This window comes from Calliopsis andreniformis, chromosome 4 (assembly GCF_051401765.1).
Source record: "Calliopsis andreniformis isolate RMS-2024a chromosome 4, iyCalAndr_principal, whole genome shotgun sequence".
Classification (NCBI taxonomy): domain Eukaryota; kingdom Metazoa; phylum Arthropoda; class Insecta; order Hymenoptera; family Andrenidae; genus Calliopsis; species Calliopsis andreniformis.
The window spans coordinates 10,145,509-10,158,296 of NC_135065.1; the positions used below are offsets into that span (position 1 = coordinate 10,145,509).

At 43.5% G+C, this 12,788-nt stretch overlaps 1 protein-coding gene across 1 annotated transcript in view; it reads left to right on the top strand.

Moving 5' to 3' along the window:
* Window positions 1–12,788, top strand: part of LOC143178638 (uncharacterized) — a 262,313-nt gene that overhangs the window by 212,204 nt on the left and 37,321 nt on the right. Inside the window, exon 19 of the mRNA XM_076377419.1 lies at window positions 8,046–8,100. Within this exon, the coding sequence (XP_076233534.1) occupies window positions 8,046–8,100 (55 nt within the window). The remainder of the gene's footprint in view (window positions 1–8,045; window positions 8,101–12,788) is intronic.

Below are 12,788 nucleotides of genomic sequence, written 5' to 3' on the forward strand. Positions count from 1 at the left end.
GAGGCCTCCGGATCTTGGAGCTTCGTAACGAGTGAACACAATGCTCGAACGAACGCCACAAAGGGCGTTTGTTAAGATAATGGCTCCGAGCACAAGGGTGTCACGAAAGGGGTTTCCTCCCCTTGGCTAAAGGGTTCACGGGAAGTTTAAACTAGTTTAAGCATCGATGGTGGATGAAGGCTGATATGGCACGATACTCCTCGATTTATTCGAGGGTCTTTTACCCTCCTTGGTAGCTGAATTTCTCTTGGAAGCATCGCTGACCAGAAACCTAGAAAATGGTACCTAGAATAAAAGCTTTTTTCAGAATTCAATCTTTTTGACTGGTCCAGATCTCCAGAGTTTCACGAAAATTGAGATCGATGGACAGTGAATTCGACACTCAGAAACTGGGACAAGTGGAGCAAGAGAAATAGGAAACCATCTAAACAAGCTGCAGGATATATAGAGAGGATCTAAAAACGTAGTGCTTTGAATGTACCATCAACGTGATAAATGGCGGAGACCAGCAGAGCCTGGAATTACGTCGATCAGCCCAGGAAATGCATATTAACGAGCAAGAAATACCGCAGGCACGTGAGGGTAAGAAGATTCCTAGGAGCTGAAGATTTCGGGTCACTTCGAATAAAGGGTGACATCTATGGGACTGGAAACTTGTGGAAGACTGGGAATATTGTTGAAGAACGAATTAATCTTCGTTGCAAAAATGGACAGGAGCCTCGTGGGAGATGTAGGTTGCAACGAGAATTGAAAGAGCATTTCCTGCGTTTAAAGCACTGGAGGAAGATTGATAACCCTTTCCTGAAGCTCTTGGTGGAAGATGATTTGCGAGTTATGGGTCGACAATGCGTTGAAAAACTCGTTGAAGATGAACATTGAGGACGTGCATCACACCCCCGCGAGGAAGCTCTCATAACTCAGAAATAAATCTGCAGATAAACGAGATTTAAATTTCTATTTGCATGATTACTATAAAATTATAACTAATGACAAATCTGTATATTGGAAAACACTTAACCTTTTATCGCCTTCAAAAAGTAATCTACACTTCAGACTACACAAAACAGAGACAAGAGAAACAAAAGTATCAATCATACAACTGGACCAAAGATTCAACATCCCTCATCCTTCATCAGATCAAACTATTCAATGTACTCAAGCACCAGTTGTAACATCAAGACAGAGACCATTTCCAGTCTATCTAATCGATTTGCCCAAAGAGCCATGCAGGTGAAAAGGCCAGCAGAGGTCGAAGGTCGAAGCTGATTAACGAGCAACGACAAAAACCTCTTCCAGCGTTACCGGAACCGCGGCATTCCGAGAAGACGGAAGTCCTCGAAGGCGAAGGCGGTTGCTCGACCTACTGGCTGGTCGTAGCTCATGCAGTTCGCTAGCTGCCGTAACGACAGGTGGCGGTTCGGGTTTTCGGGCTTAGCAAGTCAAATTTATGCAGATTCGACCGGCCACTGGGGAATCGAGGGTGGCGAGACCGACCACGCGACATTGGGACCCTCTCGGTCAACCGATTCAGGGATATTATAATGGGGACGCGGGATTCCAGCTATTGGAAACTAGTGGACATTCCTTTCAGCTTGCCCTTTTCTGCGGATATTGGAGAAAATGTTGAAAGGGCGAGGAAATTAAAATTGAAGGTTGCAGTCCCTTGAGAAGACTATTTTTAAGCCACGAAGGTGGATTCTTCAGAGCGAATAGAAAATTTTAATTTGGAAAATTACTTTCTATCTAAAGCTCTTCGATTTCTTCGATTCTGATGGTGTCCTCCATTGCAGGGATGTCCTATAGTCCCTCTGTGTTCCTGAAGACCTTAAAATGAGGAGTTTCTGTGGTCTACAGTCACGCGATGAACAGAGGAGGGAATCACTCTTGAGGTGACTCGTGGTTAAAGCACTCAGGTGGTGGAAGCGACCTTGAACGACTGAACTTTCACATACCTACTGTAGAAACAGCAGAAATAGCTCGAGCTACGAATCCAATATCAAATTGTAACAAGATCTAGCAACAATATATACTATCCATAAACCAGTCGTCTGTTCCACGGGGAACCTCTCGATGGTCCCATTCCCTGAATCAAGGAACTCTTTGAACCTGCTTCAATAGAATTCATCTCTACCTGCTTCTTGAAACTTCCAAAGGAAAACTGCATAAAGACTGTTTGATCGATCAACTGAATGTTAAGAGATTACTGACAGTCTCGTTTGCCAAAGAAACATGCGAGCCCAGTTAGCATCAATTAGCAGAGGTTGTGGACAGTCTGAATTATGACGCGACCGATAAGGCAACTAATGAGAAAAGTTGCGCAGGCGATTGCATCGACAACAGTGTTGCACGAACGCCTTCGACTTACTCATTAAGAAGTTTATCACCAGACACGCAGGCGACAGCTTTCCATCGTGGCATTCTACCGCCTCTGAAGTCTCGATCTCGAAGAATCGAGCGCGAGTGAATAAACAGCAATTCAATTAAAGTCTGTGAAAGATCGAAGGGGCCTCTCGCCTTGGAAATTGGCCGAGGTATAGGAGCAAATAGGAGCTTATTATTTCCTTGGAACCTCGCTGCAATTTCCATCGGCCAAATGGGGATGGTATTTCGCGCTTAGGACGAAGCATCGATCGGCCAGCTGTGTTCCAGGCCGCCTTAACGAGCCACGATTTACCAACGGGCCAGTTAGATTTACCTACTTCCTGCGATTCAATTCAGATCACGCTGATACCGCGGATTGCCCGGAAATCGTGGATCGTTCGTGTCGGTCACGGCACGAACCGTTTTATGGTAGTAGGTACAAGCTGCCAGAGCTTGATCTTTGACTTGGAAGCTAGGGGATGCCTTCGCGAAAACTATTAGTTGACTATGTTTATGCTCTTGCATATTTTGCATGAGTGAGATCGAATCTATGGACATGGTAAAATGTGTTGGAATAGGGGGTGCCATTTTGGAACACTTGTCAGGGATGTTTTATTGTTCAGGTTATAGTAGAACCTCTATTGACTCTGAGATATAATTAAATCGGTGAGTTAAAGAATAGTATATGGTTCTATGCATTTTATATAAGTATCTGGACTTCAGAGTCACAGTGCATTGAGTTCCCCTTTTTTCTGTGTGACTTAACACACTTTGACAAACAAAATTAGCCATCAGGAGAATTTTTCAGATTTGAGTCTCCTACGAATCAAGTTAATCAAGGTTCTACTATAACATTAAATATCCCAAAAGTATCTCCAAAAGGGACACCTCTTCTACCACCCCCTAGACCATCACAAACCCCTGATATTCTTCTCTCCTCTAAACCACCCTTCATCCCCAACAGTATCATCTCCCTTATCGCGCCATCGTGGCATTCTGCTACCGATGGTCGAGTCGTGGCTGGTTTTCAGGATTAATCGAATGTCATCAACCCAGCAACGTCGGCCGAGATCTGCCAGACACAGACGCCAATCAAGGCCTCGCAGGTACAATGGAGCTGGCCTAATCGGATCGATATCATCGCATCAGCGAGCAAATGGCCACGCGATTCAGTCGAAAAGGACGATTCTCTGACGCTGGATAGATGCCCGAGTGATACTCTGCCAGGTCTCCGCGTGTTCCCTGCAATTTCCCTGGCGCAGAGTCTACGACGTCTGCGTCAGTAAACGACGCCTGGACGGATTTACAGTCGATCTAGTTTCGCGTGCGTAAACAGAGTTAAGCTGTGACGAAGCTGTCCGATGATTGCGATAATATTGTAGCAGCTCCGTGGTCTGACTGCGGTTGATAACGAGATACACCGAGTTCTGAGGGTTCTGCGGGTGGCTAGGTCGCAGTTAGATTTGTGTATCAGTAGGGCTGCCACGGTTCCTGATGATGTCCATCGCTCTGGCTAGCCTCCTCCTCTGTGGTGTTTGCGTTGGGGATGGAGCAAACTCTGTGAAATGGTCGTTGCAGGGGTTTGGTAGTAGCAGAGATGATGAGGGTGATCCTAGAGTTAGGGACTCGAGAGTGTGAAGTGTTAGGAAATAAGTACTGTTAGGAATAGATGAGTTTTAGCTCGAGGAGAATTTCGGTACCATCATTTTTCATTTGTGCCTTGAGTACCCAATTTAAGCTTGAAACTACCCTCAACAAGTACCGCGGAGAATAGCCAAATATCAAAGTGGGAGTGATAAAACGTGAGTGGGGGTGTTTCCCAACAATAGCCTCGAGGTACCACTAGATATCGCTCCGATTATAGCGCTGCGCGAGTAAATGGAGAGCAAATAACTCAGCGAGAAGCACAGCGGATCTTCTTGTCGGGGACGAAAATTCGATACACGAGAGAATTGGATCTGGCTGCGACAAACAAGCAAGCAAACAAAGGACGCGTCTACGCTATCAGAATCGATTGTCGCGTTGCTTCGCCCACGTGAATGTACGACAAACAATACGAGGACACGAGCGCGCGGATGAACCTCGAAATCTTTGTTTGCCATACGTGTGCCCGAGTGTAATTCCACGTCATCGTTTGACGAATCAACCGTCGTTCGATCGTTCGTCGATCTTCGTCCCTCTGCGGCATCGTGGCACAGACTCGAAATTCGATTTCTTTAGAGCTGTGGAGGCGACCTTATAGAACGTGCCGAATTTCCATCGAAATAGACGCAAGAGGTACGGAATTATCTCGCGAGCCGAACTCGCAGAATCGAAGCTCGTTTGAATTTCGCGACAGTTGGACCGTTTGTACACGATGGCTGGAGCACGACGGCTGTCCCAAATTGGTGGGATTAAATCCCAGGAATTTAATCGACGTCTCGAGTGACGGAGGAAGTATTCGTTCGGTGCTTGGGCTCGATGCAAATTTCGCCTCGCGCCACGATTGTTTTGCAAATTGGAACGGCCCCCGCTAACGACGAGCCGCGAGGAGCCGCCGATCGGAGCCGCCTGTGAATTCCGCTCAAATGGATTAGGCAGTTTTCCATTTTTATGGATTCCCTGGCGGGAGATCAGAAATTTCGGATTCGTCTGCAATTTTGAACAGAGCCTATGCATACTGTATTATTCCACCAATTCGAATTTCAGATTCCTGTATAAAATCTCTTTGAATTTTTGAAGTTCTGGGCATTTCTCTTTACAAGTATTTCAATTCTCCAATTCTCAAATATTTCAGATTTTTCAAAATTCAAATTCAGTTCTTTTTCAAATATTTCAAATTTTTCAAAATTCAAATTCAATTCTTTTTCAAATTTTTCAAAATTCAAATTCAATTCTTTTCCAAATTCTCCAATTATCAAATATTCAAACACTTGAATTTTCCAATTATCAGATATTCAAACACTCTAATTTTCCAGTTATGAAGTATTGAGACACTAAAGAAAGAACCCTTTTTTGACCAATTTGATAAACTCTGTCATGTTTCCAGTTCTCCCATATTTCGTCGCCAGCGGAAAATATAACGGTTCAATCGAACCTAGACACCTCGAAAGTCTAATTTTCTGCCAGGGAATTGAACATGATGGCTCGTTACGCGCAGCAATGTTCGTTTAATCCGACCGTAACTATAACGCGAACGATGCAGCGCCGACGACAAACCCCGTTGTCGGGAACAGGCTCGTAAAATGCAAATTGCCCAGCGAGCCATCGACGCTATTGGCTCGCAGTTCTCGCTCGGGAAGACGAGACAAATAAATGCGAATAGAGGATGAGAAGAGGGTAATCTGACCATTAGAAGGCGAGAATAATTCCTGTTGCGTAGACCTCATTGATCTTCTCATCGCTGATATCCGCGGGAAATATTAAATTATATCCAGTAGTTCCTTTAGAGACATTCTGTACATCAAAGAAAGGGAGAATAAAAAATAAGGAAATTGCATTTGACACTCCTTTTTCCAGTGATTAATTTTTAAAATGTGCTTGAAAGCTGCCTGACTCGCGAGGACTTATTCTACTGAAATTGTTGTGTCTGCCCTGGAGAGTGCACCGCTTCAGTAGAATGAGTTCTCACGAGTCAGACACATTTTATTCACTTGGATTCGAAGCCTCAAATGCGATTTCATTGTCCTTCATTTTTGTCCTTTCCTTTCATTGTAGGATCTCTCGTTAAAATTTATATCTGCAGGTTTCAAATGAAGCAAATATTGAGGAAAAGTTTCTCAATTAAATAAATCATAAGAACACAGAAAAGGAAAACGTGACGTTGTAGGACTCTCTTGAAAGTTCTTAAACTTGAAGATAAAATCGTAGAAAAATCTCCTTGCGTCAGAAAGTGACCTTCTCGCGGTAAAAATCCGAGATGTTTGCACGACAGCAGAAGAAACATGGGTGGCAGAAGTGAATTAAAAGGCAGGCTCGAAAGTAGTGTACGCCGATCGTCTCGAGTGCGTTTCCCCGCCTCGAGGGGACAGTGTCCGTGAACCTCGCGAGGTGGATGGAAAGCAGAGAGAAAACAGAGGCGATCGCGAGGTGTAGGAGGATGGAAGCGTGGCGCAGGGTGAGAGGAAGGCCCGCCGATAAAGAGAAGCGTCGGCTTGTCGAGATATCATCTTCCTTTTCAGCCAGCCAGCGACGAAAGTACTCGCGCGAAATTGAAATAATCGGAAATCGACGGTAAAACAGTCTCTTGACTTTTTTTTCCCTCTCCACTTTTCTTTTTTAAATCGCCCCGAGGAAAGCGGAGCATTCGACGAGGACACTGAACGCTTCTTTCCCCTCTGTACCGCTTGTTTTTCGAGACAACATTTTCTGTTCGAATGTTTGGGATCTGAGATCACTCTACTCTCGTTGAAAGCTCCGCTTCCGCTCGGCTTTCAAGCTCAAGCGTTTCAGATCGATTGCTCTTCCTGCATAATAGAAATTTTTCAAATGGAATTTTCGCGACCTGGATATCAGAGAGTTTTGAGAGATATTACGTGTAAAAATTGAGTGGTAAAAATATGGATAGCGGGATTGAAATATGACGTAATAAAAGAGCAATCGATTTCAGGTTTAGATTCTTGGCTCTGGAGACAACCGAAAAATGAGAAATCGACCTTCTTTTATTTCAGTTGACTCGAGAATAATTCTTTCGACAGAGACATCATTCTTCCTCGGTTACTGAACTCGCTATAGTAATTCTCTTCAGGGCCAAGAGTTTCATCCAGTAAGATCTTTGAAGGATCCGAACGATTCCCTCAGAGATTTTGCCCTTTCGTCCTCGATGAGTAACATATTAAGCGTTCCTTGAATTCAGACGAGATTCCAGAAGAGAACGACGACCTCGATTCCAGAATTTGGCACAGCCTTCGACTCCAGCTTGTGTCAAACGAGAACACACTTTTCGGTCAATTTTCGAGTGCCAGATTCGCGAATCGAGGATCGCCTCGGATACGAAGGGACATCTGAATTCAAGCGAAACGTGCAGCTGAACGTCGAGCGAACCCTGGCAAAGTATATCGCGTGTCTTCCTTGATTTTTTAAGGGGAATATTCGTTCGAACAAATTGCAGTAAAAAAGGAAACAGGGACACGACGTGCAGCTGCAACCATTTTTGCATCCACGAGCGATCGTGATTCATGCGACGCGATTTTGCAACAAGAATCCCAGGCAGAATGGAAGCTGGAAACTGAGAGGCAGAAATTGCGTTCGCGAATTCGATCGCACGTCGATCACGAGATTCGTGCGTGGCCCGCGCGAAATTGGCGTTGTTCGATTTTTACACGGCTAACCTGTGGTCCGACGCGTATTCTCCTATTTTTTCCTCGCGCGAAAAACGTGCTACATCATCGAGAAGTTCGCTTTTCGCTGACAACTTCCATATAGCATTCGGTGCAATTTTCCACACCCACTTCAATCGAACAAAATTTTTTTTTTTTTTTTTTGAAACAGCATTTTCCGCGCATCCAGCGTCGGGTATAATCTGTTCCCATATTTTTTCCGCGAATCCCTTTTAGAATAAAAGGGAGAATTTTTCGGGAAACTGGAACTTGATAATGAAGATGTGGTAATATGGGCTAGCACGAATTTCGAGAATATAGAGAGTAACATTAGTATTGTTTGGAGATGGTTGGAAGATGCCTAATGCTGTGCTTTTGATTTGATAGGTGAACAACGCGACAGCGAGGGTGCAGACGAAAAAACCACCGACGGTACCCAACGGTAGGTGAAAGAGCACTTTTACTATTTTATAAAATTGTTTTAACTCTGTTAGCTCCAGGGAAAAATTCAATATTATTAGATGGTGTAATAGCTGTGATTAAGAAACACGTGTAATAGAAACAATATCTGTAAACATAGATTTGATAGGTAATATGACTCTCTTCGATAAGGGTGGTCTGACCAGTGACGGAATTTTCTACTGCCCTCGTCTGGTTCAGTATTTGATAACATCTACTTACAAAAAGGGTATTTCAATTTCCAATTATTTATAAATTCGCTTCATTTCAATCTCCTTTGGTTTATCTTCATTAAATCTAGTGGCAGTCTACAATACGTTCCACGTTATCATCCGATGAGACACTGTCTCGAATTCCCTCCTCCAATTCTAATTATCGTGGCAAGAAGACATTGCTCTGACCCATGCCTTTTGTATCTGAGTATACCATTAACGTCAGGCACTGTGCAGGCACTTCCTGCCTTCAAACGTCGGTCTGTCTTTGTTTTATACAGTAGTTCCCGTATCAACAGATAGCAGGAAGCCCATCGAGCACAATTCATCGCTGAAAATCCAAGGGGATCGCGCAGTCCCGTTCTAATCCGATCGTCCAAGCAATTGGCTTTAATCTAAATCTAATCACGATTCCATTGCGCGACCCCATTCAAATCGTGACTTAATCCGGATTACCAGATCGGCCAGTTGCGAGCCAACACTGTCGTGAACGAGCCCACGTACTCGTCGAAACCTAGCAGGTCTGAGCTTCGAAAGTTCCTTGGAGAGAAATTCGAAGATAGCGAGTTTCTTCGTGACTCTGATAGCCAATAGTACTCTATCATACTACTTGTGGATATCCTTCAGTTGCAGGAATATTTTAGAGTGAACGTAAGTGTGCAGGACAGAATATATTATAGAATTTTAATTTTGAGGGAAGTCAAATATATTTATATTTGAAGAATTTTTCTTAAATACATATACAGGGTGATTAGTTTAACTGGGAACAGTCTAGTGAGTATTGGCAGCACTTATAGTGTTACAGGATTTACAATAAACGCTGCCAACACTCGGAGAGTTTCAAGTTAATGTGATCACTCTGTAGTGATATAGTCCCCAGTAGTGAATCTAAGTAGAAAATGACAGTCACTAGTCAGCCACGGTCTTCTTCACTGAAGTTCATTCAAATTGCTACACTATTCAACTAACTGCTATCCCCAAGAGTGGACCAGCTCTTCCATCATGTGGACAATACCATATTGGTAACTACGAGCAATTTCAATGCGTTCAAACATATTCGTTCATCGATTAATCGGAATTCGCCTCCCAGAGCGGCGATAGTCGGCATGGTTATAAATAATCCACCACTCGAGGAACAAAGAGCCAAGTGTTTCCTAACTCGCGGACCGTTCGAATAACCTGAATCGAACGCGACCACGACCGACGAAAATGTTTCTAATTATAAGCGAATTCGTTAGTCCATATCAGAATTAATTGACACGTCGTTGTTTGAACAGACGAGCTCTCGAAGCCACGCCGAAATGTATGCATTTCAATAGACAGAATCGAACCTCCTGAATCATCGGTTTTAGTGACGTCTTGACAAGTTGCCAAATTTCCATTTATTCAACATATACTTTGTACTAGTTCTCAATTTTGCTTTCTAATTCCTGAAACTCTGTATTGATGTCCACCTGATTCTAATTGGAACCTGATTGCATATCAATTTTTCGAAGAGGGATATAATATCAGAATTGTGTTGGTTTCGCAGTTGTCCCATTCCAGAGATACATTGATCCACCCTTGTATCACAGCTTAAGCACCTGTGACATCCAGTGACCCATCCCAGGATGATACACGTCAGTCAAAATCACATCCACCCATGTCGTCAAGTATCAAACGCTAGCATCTCGATCGATCAGGTCCAATTCCTTGGCGACCACATCTGTCGGCGAAATTCAGCCTAGCATTCGGGTCGTACAATTATCTGCGAACTAATGCCATGGCTGACCCACACACGGCGAGATTAAAGGTGATTCAGAACGCTCGATGCATTACTGGAATGCATCGCGAAGTCACCACCTCTTAATAGTCGATTCCATAGATAATCCATAAATTTTCATTATAGAAATGACATATATTCTACACTTCCATCGAGATTTAATAGAAATTAGTAGACTTCGCAGAGATAGTATTCACGATTCTTTTGTACAGCACAATATAAGACAGGTACTGAACAGTTAGAGGCATCTTTTTTTTTAATTACCAAAGGGGAACGTGGTCATGGATTATCCAGGCTAAAAAATAAAACGTAATTCGTTGATATGGAAATTACCACAGGGCCCTAGGGTAATACCGATGAAATTGTGGCGGCTACGTTATCTGTTATTACGGAGAAATTAGACGATGCCCGAATTAATTAAATTTTCCATTCTACCGCGCGATGGAGACCCGTGCTTTACAGTAAATGAAACGACGGGGCGATTCAGCTGGTTCTGATCTCTCGTTGCGGCGTAATTTGCCCGATCGTTATCGCGACCCACCAGATTCCCCATCACGGTGTGCCATAATCCACTTAAAAATATTTACACGCACTCGTAAATTCAATTTTCACGTAATCTTCGCGGCTGGTTTTCGCGTTAACCCCTTCCTGTTGCATCTCAATGCAGCGCTGCATACAATATCAGTCAAAACATGCGGGAGATAAAATAAAATCCCTAGAATATCATGATTGTTAATTTAAATTGAAGTTTAGTCAATCGTCCAATTACTGTAATGAAACAAATGTGACGAAAAATTCGCGAGACGAAAATGCATAATTGTTATCGTAAAATTAGTGTAGTGGAATCCTCGAGATTCCATAGCTCGATAGTTCATACCCTTCACGCCAAAAACGACGACCTACTCGCGAGAATGTCTCGAGGGCGCATCAGGAAACTGTCTTGCTTGAATATTCCACAGAAATTCTATTCTTGGACTCGTCGAAGCTCTTGTTGCTCTCGTATCAAATATAAAAGGTATAAAGATACTTGACAGTGACAAAACTTAGAAGTTTTCTAGAGCATAAAATATTGAAGACAGTCAGAATCTATTTCAGAATCTATTTCTAGCTTCCACATTTCACCAAAAACCGAGGAGTAAATCTTCAGAGTCCATCACTCGAATTGCCCTGACCCATATACGGGTCATAGGACCTCGTTAATAACCCTTCTGCACTGATTCGTGACTCAGTACCTCCATCGATACCCACAGTTTCCAATTAACAAAATTCGTCGCGATCACCCCCTGCAACCCCTTTCCAACCCCCTATCAGATCTCCTCGCCCTTAGGCATCAGCATTTCGCGATCACGCCTCGAAGAGGGGACCCCTCTCCGTGGCGAAACAATTTCGCAAATGGAGGGCGGGACGCGTCCCAAAGGCGACACGCGACTCGCCGCGAATCGCGGGAACATCCTCGGAAGATTGACTCGGGAATTCCACCCCTGTTTCGTCCGCAGTGAAGACCATAGATTCTTCCGTCTCATCGATTCCGCGAAATGGATTTCTCCAGCGCGAGCTGTCTCGTCTTTTCCTTCCCGTGAATGTTTCATTCGAAGCAACATCCAGCGTTACTCTGCAGCGTTTTCTGCTCTGGACGGGAGATTTACAGCGGCGTAGGGGAACACACGCACCCTCGTGAAAACAAACCCTGTGGCTCTCCTGAATGCATCCACCCTCGGCCCTTGTTTGCGCGAGGCTGTTTCGTGTAATTTTAAAGGAGCAGGTTTCGCCACACGTAAGGGATACGAGAGACGAGGATTCCTGGTTTTGGATGGTTTGTCTAGGTTCCTTCACTTAAATTCCAGTAGAGACTGTTTCGTTATGGACAAGAGACAGTGGGGGATGTAAGAATTTGTAGAAAGGGGAGCGTTAAAGAGGTGCCTGAAGTGAATGTTTTGCTGAATAAATTCTGCACAATTTTCAGACGTCTGTGGATGATATTTTGAACGGGTAAGATACATAAATCTTAGTCTGGTGAGAGTAGAAATGGGAGACTCTGCATTTCCCTAATGGAACTAATCCGGAAATATCTTGAAGCGGGGATGCTCTTGAATAGATTAAGCCAAATCGAAGCACAGCAGTTTCAATTGCAGAGGAGTGCATCTACCTTCCATTAAATTGGTTCGAAGAATTTCGATTCGGAATGCCTTTCACTGACAAATGGGAAGTAAAGATAGCCTTAGTCAGGGGCGATTTGAATTAGAGGCGCGATTGCTCTGATAACACTTCCATTTGGAAACTGGGAATCTAAGAACGTGAGTTTCACGTTTTATTCAATCCTTCGGTGATCACATCACTCGTATTTCAATTTTAGTCTCGTTAACATTGATATTAACATTAAAAATAATATCAATTTTTATCAAGGAAACTGTGTGCTTACTTACTGAGTGTCTGATCAGTCACCACTTGTCAGAGGTATAAGGCAGACTCTACTTATTGAATGTCTGACCAATTACCTGGTCATTCTACTTGTTAGAGTTGTAGGATACATTCCACTTATCGAGTGTCTGTCCAGTTACCTGATCATTCTTCTTATTAGAGTATTAAGAAAATTCCACTTACAGGGTGTCTGACCAATCACTTGGTCATTCTACTCGTCAGAATTTTAAGAAAAATTCTACTTACCATGTGTCTGACAAATTATATATATATTCTACT